The 14,270-nt window shown below is 42.2% G+C and overlaps 1 protein-coding gene across 2 annotated transcripts in view; it reads left to right on the top strand.

Moving 5' to 3' along the window:
• The window catches only part of DAB2 (DAB adaptor protein 2), a 52,403-nt gene extending 38,627 nt beyond the window's left edge, over positions 1-13,776 (top strand). The window contains exons 10-16 of one of the 2 annotated variants that reach the window (XM_022598723.3): positions 1,549-2,202; positions 3,178-3,337; positions 8,010-8,642; positions 9,729-9,838; positions 10,443-10,513; positions 12,063-12,098; positions 13,410-13,776. In XM_022598723.3, the coding sequence (XP_022454431.1) occupies positions 1,549-2,202; positions 3,178-3,337; positions 8,010-8,642; positions 9,729-9,838; positions 10,443-10,508 (1,623 nt within the window). In that variant the 3' untranslated portion in view covers positions 10,509-10,513; positions 12,063-12,098; positions 13,410-13,776. Of the gene's footprint in view, positions 1-1,548; positions 2,203-3,177; positions 3,338-8,009; positions 8,643-9,728; positions 9,839-10,442; positions 10,514-12,062 lie in introns of both variants that reach the window. The other variant, XM_089908806.1, reaches the window with a different exon arrangement.
• Positions 13,777-14,270: the final 494 nt, after the last annotated feature.

The following is a 14,270-nucleotide window of genomic DNA, read 5'->3' as shown; positions in this document are numbered from 1 at the left end:
TTTAATTACAAGCTCTCTCTTCTGACAAGTTCTTCTGGTTATAAAGAGAAAAGCTGGCTTTTAAAAATTGTGCCTTTATACCTAACAGTGAAGCAAGCCAAAATATAGAATACCAATTAGGTCTGATTTAGGACCTAAACTTTTAAAAATTTTGTTCTTTTCTCTTAAAGCTGAGGAGACCTATTCAGTCTCCCTTTTTATTTGCTAGTTTGAGAATTTTATATTCCCTTGAGATCGCCTTGATCATTGTCCCAATGACCAAAATATTTAATAATCTGCCCAGGAGAATGCTAGAAAACTAACTTCCGTTTCAGCCTGACAGTTTTTATTGTTTATATTCTTCTGTGGCTAGCATAGTTAAGTATTTAATTGATCAAAGTCAATCAGAAAGAAGGTCTGTCAGTATGATAGCTATATCCCAGGGTGAATCCTAATTAGTTGTGTCATTGCCCTGAATAAAGACATGTCAGATTTATCAAATTTGCTGCTTTTATGCTGAGAAGAATGTCATATCTGACAATTGAGAATCCAAATAATTAACATAACTGAAAAATGATAGGGAAGGAATAGAATTTGTAGAGTTATTCATTTAGTATGTCTTTCAGATTAACTCTTAAACCCATATCTCCACCTTATACATAAATTACAGATTAGATTATACATAAATTAAAGGTGACTTAAACATTAGTTGAATTTATCCACTAAGTAGAGGAGACTCCTGTCATGACACAGGCAACACTAAACTATATTACGAAAAAAGGTGCAACTATGAGAGGTTAATGTGATATATTATGTTAGATTATATCAGTATTTTGAGTATCATGTTTTTAGAAGGACGTAGACAAAAGAGTACGTCCAGAGGAGAGACTAGGATGATGAGAATGAGAGATCCAACTTGGCTGCACCTTCAAAAAGATCCTTAAGTATTTAAAGAGGCATACCTGGCAGGCTGTGATGTGAGGGGAAAATCTTCTTTGCCCCCCTAGAGGAAAGACCAATTGTAGGGAAATATATTTGACCTTCAACTTTATTATAACTAGAATGATAAGATATGACTATATTAGGCAATGAATTCACTCATTTAGAGAGGTGATATTAGGTGACTCTGGGGGTACAATAGGAATGTACATCATGTAGGAAGAGGGGCTAGGCCATTTCCTTCAAGCTCAATATACTTAGATGGTCACTTAGAGGGACTCGAAATCAATTCCCTTTAAGACTGTCAAAGGCATGAATTGAAACAATGATGATTATGAACTCAGCCAGTCTGAAAGTGTGAGGGGAGACATGTGAAGTAAACAACAGTAAGATTTCACTGAATGAAGGGCCAATGAAGTTGAGACTTAAAAGGGCCTGGGAGGGGCAGGGAGGACCTATTCTACAACTAGTAAATGCACTCAGGGACGCGATGGGAGGAGGTAATGGTCAACCAGTAAGACTGAAACCGAATGGAAATTTTGATAATCCTAGTCATCTTATGTAGCTTTCTCATTTGAAGTCACAACATGGACTAACATTTTCTTTTTTTTTTCTTTCCAAATGTGATAGGAAAGCAAAGATATCCTGTTAGTGGATCTAAACTCTGAAATCGACACCAATCAGAATTCTTTACGAGAAAATCTATTCTTAACAAATGGCATCACCTCCTGCTCTCTTCCTCGACCAAAGCCTCAGGCATCTTTCTTGCCTGAAAATGCCTTTTCTGCCAATCTCAACTTCTTTCCCACCCCTAATCCTGATCCTTTCCGTGACGATCCTTTTGCACAGCCAGACCAATCGGCACCCTCTTCGTCTGATTCTCTCAAATCTCCAGATCAGAAGAAAGAGAATTTGACTAGCTCGTCTACCCCTCTGAGTAACGGGCCCCTGAACGGGGATGTTGATTACTTTGGTCAGCAATTTGACCAAATCTCTAACCGGACTGGCAAACAGGAAGCTCAGGCAGGCCTGTGGCCCTTATCAAGTACGCAAACACAGCCAGCAGTGAGAACTCACAATGGGGTATCTGAAAGAGAACAGAACGGCTTCCATATCAAATCCTCCCCGAACCCTTTTGTGGGAAGCCCTCCCAAAGGACTGCCCGTACCGAATGGCGTAAAGCAGGACTTGGAAAGCTCTGTCCAGTCCTTACCACATGACTCCATAGCCATTATCCCACCTCCACAAAGTACCAAACCGGGAAGAGGCAGAAGGACTGCTAAGGTGAATTGTCTCCACATATCCATTGGCAGAATGCATGTTCGGTACCGAAGGGTGGTGTGATGCAAGCTCTCTTTCCTGCTGCTATTGTAGTTTCCTGTGTGGCTGTAACATAGGAGGTGGGATAAGGCACATCGTTCTCCAGGAATACTTTCCTCTAACTGTCACCCTTTTTAAGCTTCTCACTCGGCAGTGTTTGTCACACCCTGCTTTCCGTTTGCATGTCGTCACATATTATTAACTAAACACAAGTTTTTCCGTTTTTAATGCTGCTATGCTTCTGTACCTCCGGTAAGTTTGATCATCATGTTCTGGGAGGGGAGGGGAAGGGTTCCTGTGATTCCCTTTGTACCTTCCCCTTACTAACACACGCCTCCACACACCCCGGCATATGGCATTCATGTCCAAGGTGGTGGTCTAAAATTCCCGAGTTTGTCTCCTCTGATTAATGACTGAACAATCCATTGTCTTAAGAGAAACTTATATATTTACTATTACCACTTCCTTCAAAAGCAATTTAAAATGGGGTTTATATAAGTTTCATTTTAAAAATCGCATTAAATATGCTGGCCTAATGATTAAACTACTGTATCATCTTTATGCAGAATGATTTAAATCCGGAAGAAGGATCAGAATATTTAGGCTACTTACTTACAGTTGCCCTTTCTCTCCCAGCTTCAAGCTTTTAGCTTTTAAGGAGACCAGACAGAATCAAATGTGTAAATGAGCAAAATAGATTTCACTTTGTAGGTCCTCCATTGCATCAGTCACCAAGACCCAATATTCTGTCCATTGCCAGGATCCGTGTCTTTTTTTTTTTTTTTTTTGTCTTTTGGAGTTTGTTATAATAATTTATCAATAATGGGGAAAAGTCTCTCTTTTTGTGTTCGCAAATTCGAGGTACAGAGTAGGAAACAGAATAGAGCTGGATTTCACTGTTCCTGAGTAACTGCTCTGTGTCCCTCTCTGCCCTGTCAGTCTCCAGCAAAAGACTTACTTGCATCAGACATCTTTGCTCCTCTCGTCTCAGAACCTCCAGGCCAGACATCTCCAGGACAACCTGCAACCCTACAGACCAAGCCCCTGGACCTCTTCAAAACAAGTGCTGCTGCCCCAGTAGGGCCCCTTGGGGGTCTAGGTAGGTGTTTAGAGATGGAGTTAGGTTTGGCTCTGTTACTTTCACTCCTAAGATGGTAATTCATAGGAGGGAGAACTTCATATCCATAGGGGTTCCTGGGGCATAAGATTTGAGCATCCTAGGGAGCCTTTCCCCCACTTTTACTTCTGTACAACCCACCCCTATTAGGTACTCTTGACCTGTAACTGGAATTTGACTCCTTGAATTGGCATGTGAGAAGAAATCCATTTTTAGTATTGCACTTACCTGAACCAACCGGTCATGGCTTACTGAAGACAGTTGGAAGGGATTCTGAAGCCCAGACCAGCTTCATTGGAGAAACAGGGTTGAGATGAGAGAGCCTTGTCTATCATCTCTATTTGAAAAAGTAGCAACATGCATGTCTTCCATGCAATTTGCCATTACTAAATTGAAGCGCTATCCCCTATTTAACCTCTTGGTTAAAGGAAGGGATATACACCCCAAGAGGGCTATAAGTTAAATCTGAAGCAAGTGTGAGTAATTGAATGAAAGTGCCAGGTTCTGAGCCCAGCTCTGTTTCTAGGCATATGGTGGGTGTGAGACAGGCATATATCCTGATCAGTCTCTGAATAGTTAAGCCTTAGCAGCTCCTTGCTGGTATTTTGGCTAGTTGGGTGCCTTAGTAGAGTTAGTAAGTCCACAGTACAGAAGTCTGAAGTTGAAAAGAACACAGAAATAAGGGAAGAGATGGAATTTTATCAGATACCTGAGAGGTGATGCTGCTGTCATTCAAAAATGTGTCACCAGCTCTGCAAGCTACTGGGCCACTCTGTGGCAGGACGTTGGGGAAGGCCGCTCGGCCGAGGGCTGGCCCTGCTACTCATTGCCTGAAGCCTCCAGTTCTTTCCTGCCTCCATGGAACAGTCTTCAGAAACCCCGACAATGGTCTTTGCTCTCCTGCTGGGGCTTCTCTTTGTTTTTCTACTTCTTATCACCTCTACAAGCTCCAAATAGACTCTGTCTTGGGAGGGGGCTGAGGGGGGGGGCGGCTATGGGTGAAGAGAGACTCTCCCCTATTTTGTAAAATTTGACCAGGGATCTTGGCTTTCTCTGCCTCCTGCTGAGTCAATCATCAGGACTCTTTTTTCCTGCTGTTTTCCGCCAAAGGAAAATATTTTGGTTCTGTCATCTTAAATCTGTTCCATCGTATCTGGAGTGTGGTAGCAACAGGAGGGTTGTTTCCCACCTGCTGAGTGGCTGAAATCCCTGCAGGTGTGAGAAGCCCACTTGTTCCAGGTCTCTGCTTGGCATTTACACCATCAGGAGACTCTCCCCAAGCACTTCATATCTCTTGGGGTCTTCCCCTTTCTGCATCCCTTTCTCCTCCACCCTCAAGTGGAGCTAGTTGGTGCTTTCCCTGCAGAAGGATAGAGAGCTTGCATGCAGTGCCTGCGACTAGGTCACGTCGCAGAGCTTTGTAGTTTCATATCAATGCCCCGAAGGATTTTTACAGCCAATATTTAACGAGTCAGCCTGAAAATACAGCTGGACCCTATAACTGTTAATTTATTCGGACGAAGTGAAGCTTTTTGGCTAGGTGCCCCTGTGGAGGCCTTGGGGTATACAACTGCAGAATACTGATGATTCTTCCCAGTTTGGACATGGGACTCAAACTGAGCCCTACAGTATAGCCCCTGTCCACTAGCAGGGATCCTCAGCCAAGCCATGGAAGGTTGTAGGTCTGGCTTCCGCTGGACCCAGCTGGGGGACCGTTTCCTCTGGAGAACTGGGGGTGGGGAAAGGGCGTTGTAGAAAGCTGAGCCTTTGGCTTTGACTAGCTGCCCTGCGCTTTAATCTAGCATCTAAAGGTTAATAAAACTAACTTTTTATACCCACACTTTCTTTTTCCTTACCTTTCTCCAGCAGGGCCTTAAATATCTTGGAAACGTGATGCATGGGATCTGGTAGACGGGAATGAAGGCTGGCCTAAGTATACACTGGGAAAGCCTTTAATTCCTCTCAAATGTATTTTTCTCTTTTACCACCACTCCCACTAATACCATCTAGGACTAAAGCCACACATTTTCCTAAGGGAAGGCAAGTCATCCAACATGAAAGATGGTAAAATTCTATCCAATTTTTGCACATCCAATTGGTGTAAATTATTAGTGAGTGACTCTAGCTTCAGTTAATAAAATTTAAGTAATTTGTTTTAAAATGCCAGCAATAACTTTGTTCAAACTCAAGCCACTTCTAGAAGCCTGTATTATAGGATCTAAGAGAACTGTTCCCTTGATTGGTTGTGAAAGGAATACAGGCATACCTCATTTTATTGCACTTCATTTTATTGTACCTTGGAGATATTGAGTTTTTTACAAATTGATGGTTTGTGGCAATCTTGAGTCGAGCAAATCTATCAGCACCATTTCTCCAACAGCATTTGTTCACTTCGTGTCTCTGTATCACATTTTGGTAATTCCTGCAATATTTCAAACTTTTTTACTATTATTATATTGCTATGGTGATCTGTGATTGATGATCTTTGATGTTACTGTTGCAAAAAAGATTATGACTTGCTGAAGGCTCAGGTGATGGTTAGCATTTTTTAACAATAAAGTATTTTTTAAATTAAGATATGTACATTGTTTTTTTAGACATAATGCTACTGCACATTTACTAGACTACAGTATAGTGTAAACATAACTTTTATATGGGCTGGGAAACCAAAAAATTTGTGTGACTCACTTTATTGCCATATTCCTTTTATGGCAGTGGTCTGGAACCAAACCTGCAATATCTCTGAGGTCTGCCTGTATGTATACTCTTGAGTGTACGTGAAGTCTCATTTCGGTATATGTCAAATAAGTATTTGAATTAACATTCTAATAAAAAATATAGTTCTGTTCCTTGATGCCAAGGAGACAGAACAGGAGGATAGGGTGCTGGATTTGGAGGTGGTATGCCTGAGTTTTAGTCTCTTTCACAGACTGTGACCCTCTCAATTGTAATCATTAATATTCTTGTGCCCAGTTTCCTCACCCCAAAAATAAGCATGTTGATTTAGTAAGATGACCCACCTCTGAAACCCAGCAGTCTTCGTGAGCACACCTCGTGTTCACGGCCAGATGGCTGTCGTTCCTGATGACGGTTGAGTCAAGTAACACCAAGCTCCAGTCCCAAGAAAATTCAAGATACAACATCTTACCATATCAGCCCCTGAACATTGTTTTAAAAATATTTCTCACTCTGGAAACAAAAACATTCCTAACCCAAGTTTGAAGGCCTTCTCCTACTTTGGTTAGAAAACTTTCATAACTAAAGAATGCTCTGCTCCAAAGCTCAAAGCAAGTAGGGTTTGAGAGCAGAGTGTCGTTTGTGAATGGGTATGAGGCTGAATTTAGGTTTTCTGTTAGTGGTGACAGTTTAACTGGGTCATTAATACACTTGGGAAGAGGCCGAAGAGAAAATGTGCTACGTATTAGAACAAGATGTAGGGAATGAGCTTCTCAAGAAGAGGAGGGCGCACATTGGCGAGACCTAGATTTTAGTGATTTAATGAATTACAAATCAACAATGGCAAGGGTGCAGGTGATAGAGCCATTTCCCCACAAAGAGCAGATGCCTGGATACAGGCTGTTAGTTACATTGCAAGGGTTGGTTTTTTTTGTTTGTGTTTTTGCTTCACTTTATCTCGTCTCCCTCTCTTCCTCTTCCTCTTTTAAATACTCTGTTCTAACTTCTGGCAAAGTTTAGTGAGTGACACATGGCAGGAAGCACTTTTATTTGAAACAGCTCTCCTAGGAAAACTAGCCTTTTCTTCATTTTTGTATATAAAAGTCTAAAACTATCTTGGCATCAACCAAATTTTATCATCCTTTTATGTAGCTGTGTCCACCTTGGCAGCATTTAAAAGCAAGGAAGCTTTGAAATGGTTTCTTTGGGATGTAAACATGTTAAAGCCTAATGCACATGCCTGATAGCTAGTCTCCATAAGACCTCAGACATGAGCCAGTTGCCAAATGAAAACATTAAATCAGTTTCTCAAGAGTATCTGATGGATTATATATATATATATATTTTTTCGGTACGCGGGCCTGTCACTGTTGTGGCCTCTCCCGTGGCAGAGCACAGGCTCCGGACGCGCAGGCTCAGCGACCATGGCTCACGGGCCCAGCCGCTCTGCGGTATGTGGGATCTTCCCGGACCGGGGCACGAACCCGTGTCCCCTGCATCGGCAGGCAGACTTTCAACCACTGCGCCACCAGGGAAGCCCTGATGGATTATATTAATTTACTTCATAACAAGCATGGTTTCTATATGTAAATGTATTTACTCAATACGTAGGTTCATGCTATTGACAGGCTCTGTTCTAGCTGTTTGAATGACATCAGTGTACGTACGAGAAGGGCTCATTTTCTTTTTTATGACTGGGTACTTATGGACTGTATTATCTATCTAATGAGGAAAGTGAAAAAGGTGTGGAAGAAAGAAAGGGCTTCAAAATGCAGCCAGCATTTAAATGCTTGCTACAGCTACTTCGTCTTTGGAGTGAAATAATCTAATAAAAGCCATGTCAGCCTCAAGGCTTAATAAAGTTTTGGCATGTAGATGCTCTCTAAAAATGCTCTCCGGAGAGTTGACTCTCTGAAACTCAAGGATCCTCTTCAGGCTAGTTTACTGATAAGTCCTTTATCCCATTTCCCTCCTTCAGGTGGTGTGCCAGTTATATCTGCTCAGACAGGACCATGGAACCCAGCGCCCTTAGTCTTTAGTCAATCCACTACAATGGTCCCGGGCACTATGATGGCTGGTCAGCCTTCAGGATTCAGTCAGCCAATCGTCTTTACCACAAGCCCAGCTGTTCCAGGTTGGAACCAGCCTTCATCCTTTGCAGCCTCAGCTTCACCTCCAGCCCCTGTAGTCTGGGGCCCGTCAGCATCCGTGACACCCAATACTTGGTCATCAACCAGCCCGCTGGGGAATCCTTTTCAGAGCAATGTTTTTCCAGCTCCTACTGTGTCAGCCCAGCCCCCTTCTATGCTCTCCTCTCTCCTGGTCACTCCTCCTCAGCCACCTCCCAGAACTGGCCCTCCGAAGGACGTCTCCAGCGATGCCTTCGTTGCCTTGGACCCACTTGGGGACAAAGAAGTGAAGGAAGTGAAAGAAATGTTTAAGGACTTCCAACTGCGGCAGCCACCTACTGTGCCAGCAAGGAAAGGAGAGCAGAATTCCGCTGGGACTTCAAGTGCCTTCTCCAACTACTTCAACAACAAAGTTGGCATTCCTCAGGAGAATGCAGACCATGATGACTTTGACGCTCATCAACTGTTGAGAAAAATCAATGGTAAGCTACCTACTTCTCTGTCAGCTGTACCAACAAGTATTCCACTGTCATATGGGCCCACAGAGTCCCTCAGAAGAACCCTCTCCCGACCCACCAATAGCTTTACTCTTGCTTTTTTTGCCTAGCAGGGGTGATGGAGACAACTTAACCATTTACCTTACAGAGTTAACTTTACCTTAGTTAGCTGTTTCTAAGGGCTGGCCCAATGCTGCCCTCTTGTGACAATTCTTAAAAGGGCTGCCAGGAGCTATTGAAGTTCAATGGGTCATGGCACCTGGAGGCTGTATGTGTGATAAGGACCCATTTTTTCATGAGTAGGTATGTATGGACTGTACTACCCATCTAATGAGGAAAGTTAAAAAGGTGTGGTAGAACGAAAGCGCTTCAAAATGCAGCCAGTATTTGAATGCTCGCTGTACTGTATTAGTGATTTAATCTCTCGGAGCTTTTACTTCTGTGTTGGCCTCAAGGCTTGGTGAAGGTTTGCCATGTAGGCGGGCCTCTCACTGTTGTGGCCTTTCCCGTTGCGGAGCACAGGCACTGGACGCGCAGGCTCAGCGGCCATGGCTCACGGGCCCAGCCGCTCCGCGGCATGTGGGAGCCTCCCGGACCGGGGCACGAACCCGTGTCCCCTGCATCGGCAGGCGGACTCTCAACCACTGCGCCACCAGGGAAGCCCCATGTAGGTACTTTTAAGTGAGGGAATTCTGAATCTCTTCCACTTCAAGCAAATATGCATGGTTCCTCTTCCAAGAAGGGATGAATTTGCCTGTAATAATCACTGGGAGTCCTGGTATTTGGTGGTGATTTTTGTTCCATTGATGTCAGTTTCAAAAGTATGGAACTTAGGGCTTCCCTCGTGGCGCAGTGGTTGTGAGTCCGCCTGCCGATGCAGGGGACACCGGTTCGTGCCCCCGGTCCGGGAAGATCCCGCATGCCGTGGAGCGGCTGGGCCCGTGAGCCATGGCCGCTGAGCCTGTGCGTTCGGAGCAAGTATGGAACTTAATTTCCAAGATAAGCCTGACTGGAGAACTTGTGCATGTATTTGGGGAAAGCTTGTCTACTGACTACTTTTTCACCTTCTAGAACTACCAAAGCCAGCTCCCAGACAAGGTGCCCTGCCAGTTTCCAAATCTGCTGACAATGCATTTGAGAACCCCTTCTCTAAAGATTCTTTCCGTTCATCACCAGCCTCTGTAAGTATCAACTATTAGAAGATGATGCTCCAAAGTACACGCCACATAGAGTTACCACCTCCTGAATTAACCTTGCTTGTATCTTTGACAGTAAAGGACATTTGAATACGATTGATCATTGAGGACCATCGCAGTGTAAACCTCAACTCAAACTGGGGAAAGATTATTTTTGCAGGAACTACTCTCCTGAACTTGAGAAACAAATAACATATAGAAAAGTCCTTTGTATCTCACTTAACCTAGCTCGGGAAAGCAAGTTTGAAAGAAAGTTGAGCCAAAATAGTATCTTTACAATTTTTTCAAAGATTTAAGTTCCTAATTTCCCACCCATAATTACTTAGCTCATAAAAATAATATTTTGCATTGGGAGGCAAACATAATTCTGAAACTTGGTTTTGATGTAAATAATACACACACACACACACACACACACACACACACACATCACAGGCAGGCAAACACAAGTCATCATAGACCCACATACAATATCTGATTAGTCTGTGACCTAAGTGATTTCTTTTAAAGGGATCTGAGAAGTCTTAATTATAGTTGTTTTCTTACAATTGTAATTATGGTTATTGACTAGATGGTTTTATCTCCATAGATGGCTTCTCCTCAATCCACATCTTCCGATGTATATAGGGATCCATTTGGAAATCCTTTTGCCTAACTTCTGTAAGTAGAAGATCCTACTAAGCTTAGGTTTGGTGAAAAAGGGTGGCATGGGGGTAAGGGTGAAATTTTAATTTTAGAATCGGAAAGAAGTTAAATCTCTGTCATGGAGAAGTAAAAGATATGGAACACTATACTTAACTAGTTTAGTAATGAATAGGCTGGACATCTATGAATAGAGTTCTCATACATATAAAAAACAGTACTATACTCATATGGATATGGATTTCTGTCATCCTGTTTTTGATATTTCACTTCTGTATGGAAGTAAAACTCAATATAACGCATAGCCTTCTAGATTTTTGACCTTCATACTGAAGTGATCGCAAAGCTTCCTAGTAATTGCTCAGTTTTCTGTAGAACTTTCAAAATCTGGGGACCTTCTGAAGCCACCAAACAGGTCAGCCAAACAGATCATGATCACACTTCTTGCCTCCCAAATCAATACGTATTTCTTTGTGAGGGGCCTCAAATTAGTCTGAACTAGTCTGGCGATGTTAAATCCCAAAGTGGTGACAGCTGCCGGTACCTCCTTCAAAAGTAGTATGAGCTCACATGAGTCTGCTGGTGGGTTTTATCCTCGGTGAGTTATTGTGTGTAACCACCTTAGACTGAGACCCGGGAAGGGGAAAGGGAGAGGGGTGTTTTTCTTTCTCAACAGTGAGTGGAAGCAACTTTCATCTTAAAAGGTTGAAGTTAGTGGAGGAGAGGAGACTTATCTGCATTTTGAAAGGGGTGAACAACAGGAAGAATGAAAAGAACCCAAACCCATTTTTTTTTCAGTCTTGCCCCATTCAAGTGAGACTACCAAACTGTCTTGACCCACGTAGAGCTGAATTCTTTTAAATAGATAAATATCTTAAATCTGAGATCAACAATAAGATTTGAGTTTATTTGCAATTTGGATTAGCCCCCCTCACTCCACTTCTGTAATTACAGTATTTCGGAAAGTGCTTTTCCGCAAAATCAGCTTCAGAGAACCGAGTGAGATTACTGAAAAGACAAATTCCCGGGCCCCAGCCCTAAGGAATCCCCCTCGGTGCTGAGGAAAAGCTTCATTTTAACAGGCGTCCAGATGGTTTCTAATGTTAATAAAGCAGTGTAATATATGGAAGATGTTGAAGGGCTAGAAGTCTTGACAGAGACTCATTATTGCTTCCTCTCCAGGGGAGGCGCACACGGACAATAGAAAGGAACAAACCGCACTGAAAATCTAGAAGGATTGTTTGCGCTAAATTGAATTGACTACAGAGTTCTCTTTGGAGGCCCTTTCTTCTTTAGGTCATGGAAGGATAATTTTGGTCAACCTGCTAAATATATAGGTTGAGGGGTAGGGGGGACAATTGCCATGGGAGAAAATAGATAACATTATTAATCACTTGTGTTAATCACTTTATTACAGATTCTACATCGACTATTCTATCCAATCCTCTTGAATCGGTCCTAGGCGATACTATGACTGACATTTTTAAATAATGACTTAATATTTAATACATTGATAGTCAATCCAAAATTTCTAACCATGGGTTTTTTCTTCTCCACACTTCTCTAGGAACTTGGCATGCTGACTGTCCAGAGGAACAAAAAGGTTGGCCTTAGTAGTCAAGGACAAAGCTAATAAGCAGACAAGTCCTGACCTCTGCCCTTGTTCTAGCTTTGACATATTATCTGTTGCCCTATTTCTTGCTGCCTCTTCCACTTGTAGAATGCCTTCCACTTTCTGTTTAGCTAAACTGAATCTATGGATTTAAATAAATTAAGAACCTAAACTCTCTAGCTTAAATGTAAATGAAGTAGTTTCCCTCCTTGAACCCTTGTTTATTGTGTCCCTAGAACCTTCTAGAGCACTGTGCTGTGTACCCTCTGGCTGGGCGATGCAGCCACCACAACCCCTCAGATCATACTGTTTTGAATAAATTTTAAAATCCTTACGGTTCAGAGTGTCTCGGGGTTCTGTTTCAGAGCATAAAACCTAAAGATTGTGGTAGAAAAAGGCACCTTCTTAAACCTTGCTTCAGACCATCACTTACAGAGTATTTTTAAAGTAAAATAAAGTAAAAGTTCAGTTTCTCTCTGGGGACTTTGAACACACCTAAGAACGTTTTTAAAGATATAACTTCTCTGTCTGAACATTATTCTTCTCTCAAGGGCAAGATTGTCCTTTCTCCAATCTCTTGCTAGCTATTGCAAATGAGGGAAAATCATTTTTCATCTCTCCTCTTCTTTTCCCTCTGATTCTCTTTTCAGTCATTTTTACTCCTGGGTTTATATAACATTACCTCTCTTTCACAAACAACAGAGTTTTATGGGGCAAAAAAAAATCTAATGATTCACAGATCTGAAGCCTCTCTGCCTTCTCAGTAATCTTTAATCCCAGTAACTAGAATTGCAAATGGGCACAACCTTTATCCTTTCTATGGAATAGGAGGCCATCCTCCTGAGCTGAAGTTCCAGAAGAGCAGTTCATGTTGAAGAAAAATTGAACTCAACTCAGCAAAGAAGGACCGTGTTCTGAAGAGAAACACATCACAAAGTTCAATGTGATAGTGCCAAACATATTAGGTGCCTATTTGGGGTAATGCCAGGCCTTTATCAAGTAACTGGAAAGCTTTCTTGATGCCACACAGTCTCACGGTTAGTAGGATGATAAATGGGAGAAGAAATCTGCGGTGTTATCATTAAAAATCTAATGCCTGCGATATTTTTCTCCTCCTAACCTTGGAAACCTTTCCAGTTCATTTTCAGTCCTATTGTCAGCACAGTTCAAAGGGTTTGTTCTTGCCATATGAGTTTTGTTTTGTTTTGTTTTGTGTATGTTGGGTTTTTTAATGTTGTCTCTTGACCCCTAGTGCTCAGGTTCTTGTGGGTGTTAATCAACCACATACAATGTTATCTTTAGGTGGAAGAAGAGGATGACTGCTCAGGATCTAAACAAGATGGTGGCCTCCTGAACCTCTACTGCTTAGCTCCAAGTAGTCCGAGCTAAAGTCCTGTGGTTTTACGTTGAATGATAATAGCTGATCACGTATGGCATCATTTTCCATCTGACTTCCCACTCAGTCATTGTCAACACAGACTTGAAATAGTATTTTATATGTCCAAGTACCTAAATGTGCTAACTGGAGGCAACTATTTCTAGGGAATTGAATTTTTGAAAGTGATGAACAGCCACACAATTGTTTTGTACATACTTATTTTCTTGTGCACTTTTCTGTATGCAAAGAAAGCTATAAATGTACTCATTTCAATAAACTGGAATGGCGGAATCTCACGTGTTATCGTCAGTTCATTGGACCCCTGCTTTCGGTTGATGTAGTAGAGTCAAGGTATAGTGTACACCAGGGTAAGGTCAGCAAAAGTTAGTTGTAATAGATTCTGGATTGTCACAAGAATGAAAAAGTGGAGATCCATGAAATAGGACCACAGGTAAATTACTGTCTCATGCCTTTCAAGCTTCTATTTTCTCTCTCAGACCTATACATAGTCCTTCCCTGGGAGTTTAATGGGAGTCTAGCGGATAAGACCTGTACCAGAGCAACCTCAATTATGTCTAGTATAAAAATCATTCTTTAGTGAACTGTTGGTTCATGCCTTTTACCCTTTGCCTCTCCTTGTTCTTTAGTTAGCCATGTCTGATTTCATCAAAACACAACTGTGTGGACTGGTCCAGACTTGTATTAGCTACTCAGAAGAGGCTTCTGAGCCTCTGAGTTAGTTGGTCAGGCCGATGCTCAGAGGTCTTTAGCACTAGGACACTCTT

The sequence above is a fragment of the Delphinapterus leucas genome, chromosome 3, assembly GCF_059928025.1.
Source record: "Delphinapterus leucas isolate spDelLeu-1000000601 "Yukka" chromosome 3, BTC_Dleu_Yukka2, whole genome shotgun sequence".
NCBI lineage: Eukaryota > Metazoa > Chordata > Mammalia > Artiodactyla > Monodontidae > Delphinapterus > Delphinapterus leucas.
Note: the sequence above shows the minus strand (reverse complement) of the source record. Positions and strands in the feature narration are given on the sequence as shown.